General features: G+C 40.3%; 2 protein-coding genes across 3 annotated transcripts; both read right to left on the bottom strand.

Moving 5' to 3' along the window:
• Window positions 1-3,711: 3,711 nt before the first annotated feature.
• Window positions 3,712-7,145, bottom strand: tnip2 (TNFAIP3 interacting protein 2). Of its 2 annotated transcripts, none has more exons than XM_029435173.1 (6): window positions 6,623-7,145; window positions 5,943-6,236; window positions 5,724-5,813; window positions 5,241-5,504; window positions 4,936-5,076; window positions 3,712-4,762 (listed from the first exon to the last, which is right to left on the bottom strand). In XM_029435173.1, the coding sequence occupies exons 1-6, from the start codon at window positions 6,938-6,940 to the stop codon at window positions 4,508-4,510; spliced, it is 1,362 nt and encodes a 453-aa protein (XP_029291033.1). In that variant the 5' UTR covers window positions 6,941-7,145; the 3' UTR covers window positions 3,712-4,507. The 2 variants fall into 2 exon arrangements, with proteins under 2 accessions (XP_029291033.1, XP_029291025.1); XM_029435165.1 differs by having other exon boundaries at window positions 3,712-4,765; window positions 6,623-7,137.
• Window positions 7,146-10,928: 3,783 nt separating this feature from the next.
• sfrp2 (secreted frizzled-related protein 2) lies at window positions 10,929-12,396 on the bottom strand. Its single transcript, XM_029438473.1, has 3 exons — window positions 11,901-12,396; window positions 11,553-11,633; window positions 10,929-11,233 (listed from the first exon to the last, which is right to left on the bottom strand). Exons 1-3 carry the CDS (start codon window positions 12,394-12,396, stop codon window positions 10,929-10,931), a joined length of 882 nt encoding a protein of 293 aa, XP_029294333.1.
• Between the last annotated feature and the right edge of the window lie 1,979 nt (window positions 12,397-14,375).

The following is a 14,375-nucleotide window of genomic DNA, read 5'->3' as shown; positions in this document are numbered from 1 at the left end:
ATTGTTGTTTTTACACAGCCATCTTTTCGTACTGATGAAACAAACCAGATGCAGCGTGTTGATCGGTGGGAGTTTGACAGAGCCAGGCTAACACTTCCTCCATGCTTCAAGTCTTTCTGCTAAACTAAGCGTCACAACTTCATATTCGACATATTTGAAAAACATGAGAGTTGTATCAAAGTTGTCGTGAAACTATAAGAAAGCAAACGCTTATTTCCAAAGATATCAAAGTCATACTTGATTTGAATTTAAATACATTTTAAACCAAAGTGAGAAAATCCCCTTCAAGGTGAAGTCGCTTAAACATAATGCACATATGGGACTGGTGAATAACATACTGCTTGTGGCAAAGCAGGAATTCTACCCATTGTTGCCGCTCTGCATGTCTGCGGCTACACAAGGTTGCAGGGTGAGTCCCACCCTCAAATAAATACGTCTTCCTTTTGGGAAATCCACTAATTGACAGTCATAATCAATCTAGAAGGCCCCTGTCACTGAGTCATGTAGATCCCGAGGTTCAGTTTCAACTGCGAAGTTAAACCAAAAAAAAAAAAAAAAAGGTTTTCTGCCATTGGGCTGCTTCAGGTATTTACATATGTAGCACCATTTGATATATGCACATGAAACTCGAGGGAAAATTGAGTTGAGGTAGTTTTGAAATCAAGTACATTCCCTCAGGGTGAAGTGAGCATGAAATGAGGTCACGCTTTGGCTTATCTAGATGTAGATGAGTTAATGCATACCTTTCACTACACAGCACAGACGGGACTTCAGCAGCAGTAAAAGTTTTGCTTGAGGTTATAACAGTTATATATTAATTAAATGGAGGTATAATAACATTTGTGTAACTGCTGAGCTTCCCTTTTGGCCTTATACTGCTAAACTATGCTCTATTTAATATGTAACTGTAGTGGATTTCAATTTGCAGTTCGTTTTTTTTGTTGCTAAAACCTAATTTCACATGTATTTGCTGAAATACATAAAGATAAAGAGATGTCCAACAAGTACAGGAAGCAGAATATTCACATGTTTTCATTCTTACTTCAAAAGGAAACTAGAATGGAGCATTAAAACATCCCTTGAGGTTGTAGGTTCATGTCATACAAATGTATAATGTGTAGAGGAAGTGAGTTGTGTTCCTCACAGACTGCTTCCTCTTGACTTTTTCGAAGAGTGACTGTCACTTAAAACACACAATGAAAAGCTACCACTCCTACAAATGTGAAGATTGAGAGAACTGTGGTGAATGTGCTTCATACAAGGGAAGAGACACCAGAGCAGATCTGACTCATAATTTATTTCAGGTATGAATGACTGTCTGGCTGTAGAGCGTGCTCACTCTCAGTCACCGGTGATGTAAGATGGGATATACCACATTTGAGCAAATGCCCCACAAAACTACGCTAACGTAGACGCTCCGAAAACACCGAGCGAAATGTCTACGAGTGGGCCGTGAACTAAATAAAACATGACATCGGCACGGATTTGTGTTTTTTGATAGACGAGGAGATAAAATCCACTTAATCAACCCTTTTCCCTTAGTAAATAATAGATTTAAAGGGCTCTTAAAATGACATTTCCATGTGTCCTTTTGAAATGGTTCCTTGTTTTGACCTTGGTTGATGAAGGACTACACAATGGTGCACTCAGAGCGGCCTGACAATGACAAGGGCAAGCGACATTAGGCTTATTAGAAGGGATCACAGCTGCCTTGTAGCTTGTAATCAGAACGCTGATCTTTTCATTGTCGACGGCCTGGAGCGCTTCAGGATCACACACGCACGCACGCACACACACACACCTTCCTGGCTACAATCTGCCACAACGCTGTGTTTGATCGTGGAAACGTTGGATTTTCTTACCAAGAAATCCTTTAAAACAAACTGTCAGCATTAATACCAACCACCCTCAACCAACATGCGCTAAATCAAAATGATCTGCTCAAGTCGACAGTGCTCACTTTTCAAATAAACCTGTCTGCTTTTTTTTGGGAATTCCCTCGTGATGGCGGGAAATTCCCGTTCTTTTAGGATACACATAAGATTAAAGGCCCTGTGTATCCATTCTGTATTTGTGTGGATAAGTGTCAGACTGAAGATGTTCTTTGTTAAAGCATACGACAGCTGCATCACTACATCCTGATGCTCTTTTGAAACTAGTTTCCAACAGGAACTCGTCTACTGCTGTCATCTCACTTTTATTCATTCTTTTGTTGAAAAAGTTCCCAGACACTCAGGTGGGGACTTGTGACCTATTTCTTTCCACTCTCAGATCGGTGGGTAGCGCATTGTACTGCGTGGAAGTTCAGTCACTTATAGACCCTGCTGTAAATGAGTGGGTGTGTGTGTGGCGTGGGGGAGAATCCCCAGAAGACAGCTCGTGGCCTTTTTAGGGCCCGTGTGTATTTCTACCAGTCTGCGTGTGGTTGTTTTATATAAACGAGATATTGAAGTTGCCCTTTAAAGCAAGAAAATTGGAACAAATAGTTCTGTGGGCACATGAATTGGAGGCAGGCTGCTGTGATATGTAAATTCAAATGAACTAAATGTGTTGGAAACTAATTCAGCCCCAAATATCTCCCCCCAAGTTATCTGATGAGTAAGTTAGCATGTGATGCTGCCTGGTGTCACAAACCTGTTCATCTTGTTTTCAGTAGCAGACCTTCAAAACTATTCTTTGCTTAAATAAAGCTTAATAACTTTTTTTAAATTGACCAACAAGACAGAATCTTTCCTTAAGAAAGCTATAAATTTGAGGTTTACGTTGAAATACCTCTTAATATTACAATTTTACTCGATTCCTGACAAAGTTAACTCAAAGTTTTCACCTGTAACAAAGCAATTAAAGCCATTATCTAGAAAGATATTTAATAATATAGTATTTAAAGCGAGACCACAGCCACAGTTGTCCCATGAATGACGCACAATAACATTCCAAAGCAAACCAAGTAAGGATGGATGTTAGTATAAGTATAAGGCTTTATTACTTTGACAGCATTCTCTTACACTCGTGCCGATGAAGCAGAATGAGTTTTATTGCTCATGTATTAAACTTTCCATTTGTAAGAAGAATTTGTTGCATATTTTTGCTTTAAATGAGTAATTATGTGATCACTAAACAATGCAGCAAAAAGGGATATGTGTTCGCAGAGAACATGTCTTCGCTCTGCAACTGCCTACTTCCTTTTAAACAGGGGATGTCCAACTTCCTGTACTTACTACACTAAACCCGTGACAACTGATTCACCAAACAGTACCATTGACCCGTTTGCGTCAAAGATACAGACTGCAGAATTGTTTTGGTCACTAAGTGATCCGCAGGCGGTTGTTGAATGTAACTTGAGCTAGAGTACGTCTTTCTCTGGTCTTCTCAGCATCCCTGTAGTGTTTTGCTTCAGCCACGCAACAGCTGAGAATATGGCTGTGACAGTACAGCGTGCCCATTCAGGCAACGCTGGGAAGGGGTTTTCCACCGCGCACAAGCACATACACGTGACACAGATGGACACACACACACACACACACACACACACACACACACACACACACTAAAAAGATATGCACAGACTTAGATTAAGTAGCGCCAACATTTTCGTGGTTAGGCTATGATCTGTGGTTACAGCTCGAGGCTGCAGACTGTCTCCAGAATTAAAATACACCAGGCGATAATGAAACGTACTTAAAGCTAAATAAATCACCCCTTAAGATAAAGTGTGGTTAAACAGTCTTTTATTACAAAAATAATGTGCCAGCTCAAGAAAAAAACAGCACAAGATCTCCAAAAATAAGCATATTATTGTCAGTTGGGATGCAAATCTTTACAGTTACAAAATAAAAATAAAAGAGGATCAAACATTTCTCTCCAGTTGTAATGTATTTAACATCTGTGATCCCAAAATGACTAGGAAAAAAAGATTTCATGGCTTTGGTGGAAAACATTGTACTAAAATGCTTTGCCTTTTCCTAATTATCTATGCAAAAGAGAATAAATATTAATATAATAGTTATATATTTTAAATCTGTTATTACGAATATATCATTTACAGTACAGAAATATGTTATGTATTGATATCAATCAAAAATAAACAACTAATAGCACCACATTATCCAAAACAAGAAGCTTATGCGTCATGAAACTCTTAATCGTATGATTCAGTTTTTTTAACTAAAATGTCAAGAAAGTGCAACTGGTTTGTAATTTGACACATTGAGGTATATGATATTTGATATATTGCATTGGCTTTCACTTTCCCACCACAATAATCTCCTGCATTGCCGCAGGAGAACACTAAGAACCGGACACTGTTGATTATGCAGACTGAGGGGAAGTTTGGGTTGTACGGTTTTGCTTCACAATGTACAAACATCTCAAGTCAGTCATTTGTAGTCAAGTCTCTCCGAATTTGAAACTCCACTCCGGTTATTTTCTGCCGTGTAGTGCTGCTCTTCAGTGTTGAGTTACTGTCAGCAAGAGATAAGTGTCTTTTCCCAAATGAGTGTTGTTCCGTTTACAGTTTGACGCACTCTTCACAATGGTTCAGGTACTCTGTAGTCTCCCTCTCGCTGTACGTGACGAAGCAGTACGGGCACTGTAGCTCCGACTGGGCCGGGCATTCGCTCCACGCGGGGCTCGGTGTTGCGGCTGCAGCTGCGGCGGTCCTCAATAGAGGCTCTGATGAGTCCTTGTGTCGCCTTGAGGAGATCATGTGTCCTATGTGCACACGACACATGGGAACCGATTCTCTGTTCTCTCTGCTTGTTCCCTGCTGAGGACAATTATGCACATACGGTTAGGACTGCACGAGCCGACACACGTAGCAATGTGTTAACCAAAAATTAAAGTGACAAGCACAATATATCGGTTTTTATTTTCTTATTCGTCAACAGAACTGCCCTTTTAAATGTAACTACCATTCTTTTTTTTTTATAAATGTACCTCGTTTAAAGGCTGTCGTCTCCCTTGTTTGTGCAGCTGCTGTTTTAACTGATAAACCTGCTCCTTCAGGTCTTGGATCTGGCCATGAGCTCGCTCTCTGTCAGCACGCTCCGACTTAAAGTCCTCTTCGTAGAGGATGACCTGATTTAAAAAAGGAAAAAGAAAGAACCTTTAGTCTTTATTCTTCAAAGATCTGATTTCAAAAGCCCCTCAGAGCTGCATACAGTCACATTCTACAAATGTAATCCCAGATTCAAAAAGTAGCAGAACACAGAGATGTACTGAGACAACGACGTAGCACCAACCTGATGCTCCAGAGTCTGGATGCGCTCTTGATCGTGCCTCCTCGTCTTCTCCGCTCCTCTACTCAGCCGCGCACACTCGCTCATCTTCTCCTTAAGTGTGCCGTTGAGCCGGGAAATTTCCTGATGAAGCAACGCGGTGCCAACAGAGCCAAGCCCAGGCAGCAAGCCCTGCCCAGATGTCTCCTTCAGCCTCTGACATAAACCTCTGATATAGTCCTCCCTGCTGGAGTCATACTTCTGCCACTGAGTATTCAGATTTTGTACCTAAAAGAAGGAATTACAACAAAAAGTTAGATCAGATTATGTATTTCACTCTGATGTTGAACTTAAGACATTTGAATAACTTTTCTTTATAAAAAACAACAACAACAACACCATATATCTTGTATACACATTTGTTTTTCTAGTGTTGTATAGGAAAATATAAGTAGTGTCTGTGCACATCTCGCACAATTTGTAAACTTGTTCTCGGTGAAGACTTACATATGCCACTCGCTGCTTTAGCAGTTGATTCTCTTCCTGAAGTTCACAGATTTGGGCGTTAACACCACTCATGTCAGAGGACTCTGTCGTCTGTAGGGAAATTGAGGAGTACAGGTTACAAATGTGTCCTCCAAAAACAGTGCTAATGCTGCATTAAAAAAAAGAAAAGGTCCAAAGAACAAGTAAATAAAGGCAAATAACAGCAAAAGAGTCACACACCTCATGAGACGTTTGCTGATCGTCCACTTCTCCTCCCCCCTTCTTAACTTTCTCCAGCCTGGCCAGCAGCTCCTGGCACACCTTCACCGTTGCATCAAGCTGGCTGCGCATCTGATCAGCCTCCTCCGCCAGGGATGTGCGGAGTACGGCTCTGGTGGCCTCGGTTCGCTCCCTCTCCTCCAGGGCTGAGCGCAGCCTGTGGATCTCCTGGTCCTTCTCGTGCTCCGGCTGACACCTGACGCTCTCCAACTCCAGCTCCTTCTCTCGGAGCTGCACATTCAGCCTCTGGATCTCCTGGGGAGGAACACAGGGAGATTAATTGCATGACCACATTAGTTTGTAATGTGTAATCATTAGTAAATATATATATATGTCCAAATAAAATGTTTTATTTTAATTACTGCTGTCAAGATTTGTTCTGTATTTGATTATGTTTTTAATCATATGTCTACTATCTCTGAGGAAGTCTTTGAACATATTTTTCAGTAAATAATAGAACATCACAGTAGGAAGACAATAATAAAACATAGTTAAATATGGAAATATGTACTTGGGTTTATTATTATTATTGTGGAAAGTGTAATAACTTTCCTCCAACAACCAATTATAGGCTCCACTGTCAACAAACACTCATCTGCATGAAACTACATACAATAAATAATGTTGACATTGTGTTTTACCTCAGTCTGTCGAGATGCCTTTAACTCCATCTCGTTCTTCTTCTGTTTCAGTTTGCATATTTCTTTACACAAGCCATCCACCAAAGACTTGGACGGCCCGATGACCACAGACTGGTTATCTCCCACCGTCACGTAGATCCTCTCATGTCTGCACAGCCTCGCTTTTAAATCTACGATGATATTGTCCTTAACATCAACCTGTTTGTTGAGCAGCTCGATTTCCTGCTGCGTGTCATGATGCAGAGTATTCAGTGTGCTGCAGCTCCGCAGTTTGTCCTTCAGCAGGTCGTTATCCGACTTTAAACTGACGTTATCCATAGTTAGGCTTTGTAGATTTAACAGACAGATCAGTCTTTTAATAATCCAGCATTTGACGCCTCTGCTTCTAGCCCTGTGTCTTTAGAAATGGACCGCGGAGGTCAATTGTGTCGAAGATTATGAGCATCGGTGTCGAGAATAATATCCCCGAACAGGGGATTTCCTAGGGAACTTCCCCGCGGACTTTTTTTGAGCTTCGTCAAACAGAGCCCTGCCTGCTCTCAAAGACGCACCGTCGACCGTCATTGGGGAGGTAAAAAAGGGGTTTTATAGACTGCTGGCACAAATTGTTAAAAAAAAAACAAACAAACACAAAGAGACACAAATGTTAAATACAAGCTAAAGAAGTTTAAGCTAGGTAACACCAACGGCCAAAACAGATATAGTGATGCTGCCTTCACGGTCGTAGTAAACTCGCACTATACAAGCGAGAGGTGCAACGTACCAACGCACTCAAGTGTTTTGTTTATTAGCAAAGGAGTGGTTGTTTAAGTGTAAACAGCTAAGTGTGTTCCTATGAGTGGTTTTGTTTTATTTTTGCAAATTGGGCCACAAAGCTTGGGTGTGAAGTGGAAATTATAAAAGTTCTTAATCATGTAGCTTCAAATATGAAATACCCTATAAGTATTAGCTAATATTTTTGCATGGGATGACAAACAATAGTAATTCCTTCATAATCATGCAAGATTACAGGGTTTTCACGCAACCCGCCTCCTAAACGTCACAACAGTGCATTTGGAGTGTCACAACAAATTCCCCATAGACTTAAGGGGTGTTGATTTTTCCCATAACCGTGAAGGCATCATAATTGTGGTCGCTTCTCTTCATTATGATGTAATTTAATATTTCTGTTAGGCAGTCTGAGTTGCGCATTTACAGACTTTAGGCTGATTCATACAGTATGACTGACCATTCACCTCTAAATAACCATGTGGGGCATTTCCTGCTTTCTGAAATTTTGGAAAAAAGCACAATATCCGTTACCGTAACAAATGAACTTCAATTAGGAATTAGCCTATAGTACCATTTTGACATCATGATACTTGATTTTACCGTATATTATCCTAGTTATATATATATATATATATGTTGCAAGGCTTCACATGCACTTGTTTTTAAAATGTGTTACATAGGAAAAATGGAAGAGATGTAATAAAGTACACAGCACAGTGATGAAAGAAGTATTAGTGCTGTACGTAAAAAGTATCAATACAACAGTATAAACATACTGTTAATAATAGGTCTGGCATTCACTATATAACTTTCACAAAAGTATGAAAAGTCTCTCATTATGCATAGGGTCCCCTGTCATGTTGAATCTCACATTAATGTTTCTTAGAAACTGCGTTTAATGCTGTAGCTGGTCGAGGTGGATCTAATTTAATCTATTTACAATCTGTAATTCAATATTGTATAAAGGTGATTGCACTTGAATAAATGTAGTTAAGTGTAAAGAACAGTCAAGTTGCTTGAAATTGTACTTAACTTGAGTAAATGTATACAAGTTTAATTTAACTGTGCATGTAAGGCATACAGCTGAAGCTGATTTGCAATCAAAGATATATTTACACACGTACAGTCCTATGCAGGAGTGTTACACACAATCCATTATAATTCATACACATAACCTATTGTTGATACACAAACAATGTACTTCTAGTCATTATCAGGTCTAAATTAAACTACGGTCTAGACTGTAGGAGTAGAGTAAAAGCACTTTATTCATTCATATAAAAGGTCTCCTCAGTTCAACTGGCCAGTGGGGAGTCCCAGGTAGGTTTACTCACACCATAATGTCACATAATGGATGTAGAGGTGAGTCATTCCGGTCACGTGGCAGTTGTCACATGAGTCAAGGTGTGAAGTGTGTAAAAACCGTGAGAGAAGGGTTATCAGGGCGGGATTTTAAATTAATCTTTAAACTAGTTTCCGTTCACTTATGGTGAAATCCAGACGCCAGAGAGGAGCCTGAACGTTGCTTTCCTACCTGAATATTTTAAATGCCATCCTGACACTCCTTGTTTGGTTTCACCTGAAGTTGCACCTTGATTCTGCTTGATTGTGCTCATGTGACACAGCGTGATGGCCCAGAGAGGTGGAAATGCCAGGGACTGCCCCGCTGATTCAGCCGTTTTGGTCTAATCCTCTATGGTCCAGTAGGTACTTTTTTTTACCTGTTGGTATGTTAGTCATGACTCAGGTGACACTACCGAGACACATTTTTACTGCACACTCAACATTAGTTGATGTGTGGACCTGTAAGTAGTTTGTTGTAGTCTGACATAATCATTTTAAGTCAAATACATTCTCAATAATAGCTGCTTCCAGCTTCTCATTATTTATATTTCAGTATAACTTTTTATTTATTGTTTTGGTCTGATGAAACCAGGTGAAACCATTAACTCAGGGAAACTGACGGACATTTTACTATAAGTTAATATATATAAGTTAAGCCTATAAGTTTAATAATGATGTTTGTCATTGGAAAAAAACCCATCTCTCCTCATATGCATCCAATTATCATCATGACCAGGTAATACCATTGAGTTCCACTAGATGGCAGAGTTTCATTAATAATACTATAGACCGTATGAATAACACTACTGTAGGTTTATTTATAAGAGTATATTGGTTTCCTGCCACACATAATAATGAAAAGAGTCTTTTCAAAACATGTCAGCAGCTTTTAATCGCTGAAAACTTTATACAAGAATAAAAGGCAGTATTTGGTATTTACACAGTAACACTTTAAAAAAAAATACTTTTTACATTGCACACACACACACACACTTGATTATTGGCACCTAACAAGTTACTGCTCATCAAATCAACACTACCAACCAAAACATCCTCTAATAATACCTAAAAAAAAACCTCATCTTGTGTCTCTCATCAAACAACAGGATGAAGATGGAAACCAACAAAAAAGTTTAAATGAAATATGAAAGTCTGGAGTAGAAAAATATTCGTTTTGAAAAGTATGCAGTGGTTCAAGTACAAAAAGAGTATTAAAATGTTGAACGGGGAGAGAATATAGCCAGCTATCTCTCATCTTTGAACATCACACTACGCACACAGGACAGAAAATTGTTTTATCGGATGCAAATACCTTATTTAGGAAGACTGAAGCTCCCAGCAAACATGTTACCCAGAGCTCTTTTCTATTTTACTTGAGTTACTTTAAATCAGATTGACCCTTGTGATGTAATTTGTTCCTTTTTAGGAGTTTTGAATAGTCCTAAACCGACACCTGCTGGTGATTTAACCTTGTTTGAAGAATGCCCCGTGACATTTATTTATTTATTTTAGGTTTATGATGCAGATCCCAGCATAAACAGATCCCAGGGAATAACAGAAGAGTAAAGGAAAACGTCTCTTAAACTCGCCCCCCAGTAAACCAACATCTGCATCTGATTTTTTGAAGTCTATCATTTTTAATCCTGGATTCAAAGCTCTGCTCATTTTCACTCTAACCATATAAGGAGTGATTCCTTTACACCTTGGACACAAGCTGAGCAGTTAATGAGGTGACAGCTAATGCAGCACCTCAGGAAAAGACACACCACTTTAACACGGGCCGCTAAGGCGTGCCCACTATTCACTAAGGGCAAAATGAATGGGAGTCAATGGAAAACAAAAATCTCACATTTCTACAATTTACGGGACTTCTTTTCTTATACTTACTGACTTCTGTGTCTGTACTAGATATACATGTGTGCCCTGCTCAGAAGTCAGGTCCAAGCTGTGTGATTGAGCCACTTGTGCGTTTAAGAATATTGAGAGAACTGGGGCATAACACCTTTCCGAACATGAACATTTGAGATATGAGGGTTTTTTTTAGCCAGAAGGTGGTGTTGCTAGAGATCTAGAGAGGAATCTATAACCCATAATTGCAACTTGTGTGACAACTGGAAAGAGATAATTAGAAAGAGCTCAACTAAACTTTTCCTTCAACACCAGCGACACATGTAGTTTCCTTTCTTCCTTCCTAGCACTGCAGCTTACGGATGCTGCGGGAAATCCTCTTAAACTCTCGCTGTCCCTTCTGCCAGCGCTTCAGCGAGGTGATGACCAGATGGCCGTCCATCTTCTGGCCCATGACCAGGTAGGCAGCGTGGATGTCGTTCATCTCCTCACAGATGCACTGCAGGCCGTCCTTCAGCCACAGCACCGTCTTCTTCAGGTCACGCTCGGTCACGCCGTTCAGCTTGTAAATGGTCTTGCTCTTGTTCTCCGGCACTATCTTGGTGTCACCGTTGATGTAGGAGATCTCCTTAACTTTGATCTTCAGAGCTTGATGCAAGCGGGAGAGAAAAGAAGGGATTATGAAAGACACATGGAAAGGCCTTTGTATATGGTTCAGTGCTAAAATGCATGCAATAGTTAACTCACTTCTTATTATCTTATAAGAAGTGAGGAGGGTAAGTTAACTATCGCTTGGAAAGACTAGTCATATCACACATTCTTTATTTGCACTTTCTAGAGAATGAAGCTCATTTAACAGTGAAAAAAGTTGCCTGAAATTTCCTGGAACATCCCTTTATGACCTCTTGGGGCCCCTGAGCTTCACCTTGGGAACTACTGTTGTAAGAAAATAGGAAGGTGAACTTACCAAAGTCATTCTTACACAGGTTGTCAACAATTTCGTTGTCATTTTCATCTGTTTCCTTGCACGCATCGCACACTCTGGGCACTAAAAGAGAAATTACATTAGGAGAATAAGACATAATCTGCCACGCTTCAACAGAAAAGGTGCACAAATAAGTAGGACACATGTATCCATATGAAACCACAGTGGATTCTGGTGCAATAAATAGACAGATGAGCGAATATATTAAATTTAAAAAATCATGCCGATCACACATGCACTTTATGAAGCAGTCCCACTAATTTGGCATTTATGCACAACACTTGGAGATGGTCAATTTGCAAAATAAAATACAGTTGAACGAAATCTTACCTTCTTTGGTGACAGGCACAACGTTATCGACGCCTGCAGGTGGTATGCACAGGTCATTGTCGAGTGGGAAACGCTCGCAGTCCAACATCTTTGGCCAAGGGAAGCCAAACGCGGACATCACGGGCGCGCAGCCGCTCTTCACGCTCTCGCAGAGAGACCTGCACGGCTGGATGGGCTCATCCAAATCGTCCAGACAGACGGGAGCGAAAAGGGAGCAGAGGAACTTTCTTGTGTCGGGGTGACATTGCTTCTGAACCAGGGGGATCCAAGACGAAGCTTGCTGCAGAACTTCATTCATGGTTTCGTGTCCGAGCAGGTTCGGGAGGCGCATCTCCGTGTACTCTATATCGTGGCACAGGAGGAGATTTGCGGGAATGGGCTTGCAGTTATTCTTTTTGTAGAATAAATCATGCTGGCCGAAATTGTACAATCCGTGAATAGCTTCCATGCAGGGTATTGCTATCACCCACAACACAGTCGAAATAAAGGCCCTCATTTTGTGTAAAATGTGCAAAATATAAATGCGTAATCAGGGGTTGTTGAGCGTCAGTCAGCGTGGATGGAGTCTCTGTCAGTGGCAAGCTCTTACTGTAACAAGACGTTTTCTTCTAGGCATGTCTGGGAGGAGTCTGTATGATGTGCGTAAAGACCATTTCTCCATTCAGCACTTGGTTTCCTCATATCAGGTGAACCTTGTGGACACATGTGTCTCCTCAGTACCAAAAAAAAGCCCAAATTCTCACTTGTTGCCCCTCTGGGTCTGACAGGCATTTTTGATTTCTAATTATAGCTCACAGTATTTTATCACCAGGCGTTTTCTTAACAATTTCCCCCCTATATTTCATCTCCTGCCCTTCATGGAAATCATAACAAAACGTGCCTGACAGGTTTTCCTCATTACGCCCAAATCAACAGAAATATATCCTCAGTGATCCCTTAACTTGCTGTTTTTAGACCCTTGCAGTAAATAGTTTGGAAATGTTGTCAGTGGGGGCATTTAGCTCAGCTCAGTGGAGCGTTAATTTTCCATCATTAGGAGTTCAGTGGTGAAATCCTCTGGGCAGGTCTGCAGGTTCATACCACATGGTGATATATTGTTTGCCCTGGTGTGAGAAGCAGACCTCCACTCAGCACACCCTGGGGTGAAACCAAATCTGCCTCCTCCTCGCACTCCAGCTCTGGCTCCTATCCGCTCTCAGACCCCCTTGAGCTACAGTCTGGTCTGCAGACAGCAGTGTGGTTCTTCTCAGGCTTGACCTCCCTCTTTGCACTTAAATCTAACATGTGATGTTTGTGGAATTTCTGGCTAAAAGGGTCAGTTCACCCAAATTACAGAAACATATTTTCCCACTTACCCCTTGTGGTTTCTAGATATTCAGATACATTTTTGTTTTACTTACCCAGATTTAGAGATATGTGTCACTGAGACTTCTGCTGCCGCCCGCAATACAAAGGAGGTGAATTGAATTGAATTTGTGGTGCAGAACACTCAGCTGCCTTCGGCACAATGAATTGATGAGAATAAATCGACTCTAAAACTCATCCGATGTGAAAAGTAGCACATGTTGGTTCCTGTATTGTCACAATCCAGTCTCTCAGAACCTCCTCAGCAGCTCATTCAATCCTTCAAAAAAGGGTCATGAGTCACTTGTTTTAAGTGGTGGGGAAAAGTATTTGAATAGAAAACACAGTTGTAGTTTCTTTTCTGTGAATTATACCTGTCATTAAAGTTTATAGCTCAAGGTGTGCCAATTTTTTATTTTTTTTAGCAGAACTGAACAAAGACGATATTTTGGAAAGAGGTCCCGCTTCTTTTTCTTTCCGTATGAAAACAAGCCAGAACATATAAAAAAAACGATTTTGTGAACCTGGCATGCACAAATAGTGTTTTATGAATAATGTGCTGCACCTTTAAATTAGGTGTTTGATTGTTTTTGCTACTGTAGATACAGTAAATGTTTTGAACTCCTTTAACAAAGGAGTCTGAATGAAATAAGATGCATCATACTGACTCACGAATCCACCTTATTATCTCATGATTTCCATCGTAAATATATATTGCTCACTTTCAGAAATGGATTATTGCATGAGAGCAAAGCTTTCGCAGTAAGACTACTATGTTGTAACCGGTGACAGATGGGCTACAGCGATACTTCTTACCAATATGACTTTGAATAATTTATTTCCTTATATTTAAAGGGACCCAAATTACAAAAAAAACATGTTGTGTCCTTTAACTGTAATAATAATAATAGTAATTTAGGCATTCAGTAGCTTAAAAGACATATGACATTACACATCTGCCCCCGCTCCCGCCATTAAAAAGTAAGTAAACGGGGGGTGTTGCTTCAGGTACCGGTGGGTGAGACATGAAATACGATCCAGGAAGTTTTAGTAACAGATCCACGAGTTTGAAGGATTCTCAGATGGCAAAACACAGCAGTTTATAATACTCTGAGAAAGAATGATTTAATT

Source organism: Cottoperca gobio, chromosome 1 (assembly GCF_900634415.1).
Source record: "Cottoperca gobio chromosome 1, fCotGob3.1, whole genome shotgun sequence".
Classification (NCBI taxonomy): Eukaryota; Metazoa; Chordata; class Actinopteri; order Perciformes; family Bovichtidae; genus Cottoperca; species Cottoperca gobio.
Note: the sequence above shows the minus strand (reverse complement) of the source record. Positions and strands in the feature narration are given on the sequence as shown.

What these genes read in the sequence shown, in the direction of transcription:
- tnip2 (XM_029435165.1), bottom strand. Translation starts at nt 6,940, where the DNA reads ATGGATAACGTCAGTTTAAAGTCGGATAACGACCTGCTGAAGGACAAA. An exon ending in ATCAGCAAACGTCTCATGAG is followed by an intron (nt 5,814 to 5,942) that starts GTGTGTGACTCT and finishes ATTTCCCTACAG; the next exon opens with ACGACAGAGTCCTCTGACAT. An exon ending in GACGACAGCCTTTAAACGAG is followed by an intron (nt 4,766 to 4,935) that starts GTACATTTATAA and finishes AATTGTCCTCAG; the next exon opens with CAGGGAACAAGCAGAGAGAA.
- sfrp2 (XM_029438473.1), bottom strand. Translation starts at nt 12,396, where the DNA reads ATGAGGGCCTTTATTTCGACTGTGTTGTGGGTGATAGCAATACCCTGC. An exon ending in TGTGCCTGTCACCAAAGAAG is followed by an intron (nt 11,634 to 11,900) that starts GTAAGATTTCGT and finishes TTTCTCTTTTAG; the next exon opens with TGCCCAGAGTGTGCGATGCG. An exon ending in CCTGTGTAAGAATGACTTTG is followed by an intron (nt 11,234 to 11,552) that starts GTAAGTTCACCT and finishes GCTTGCATCAAG; the next exon opens with CTCTGAAGATCAAAGTTAAG.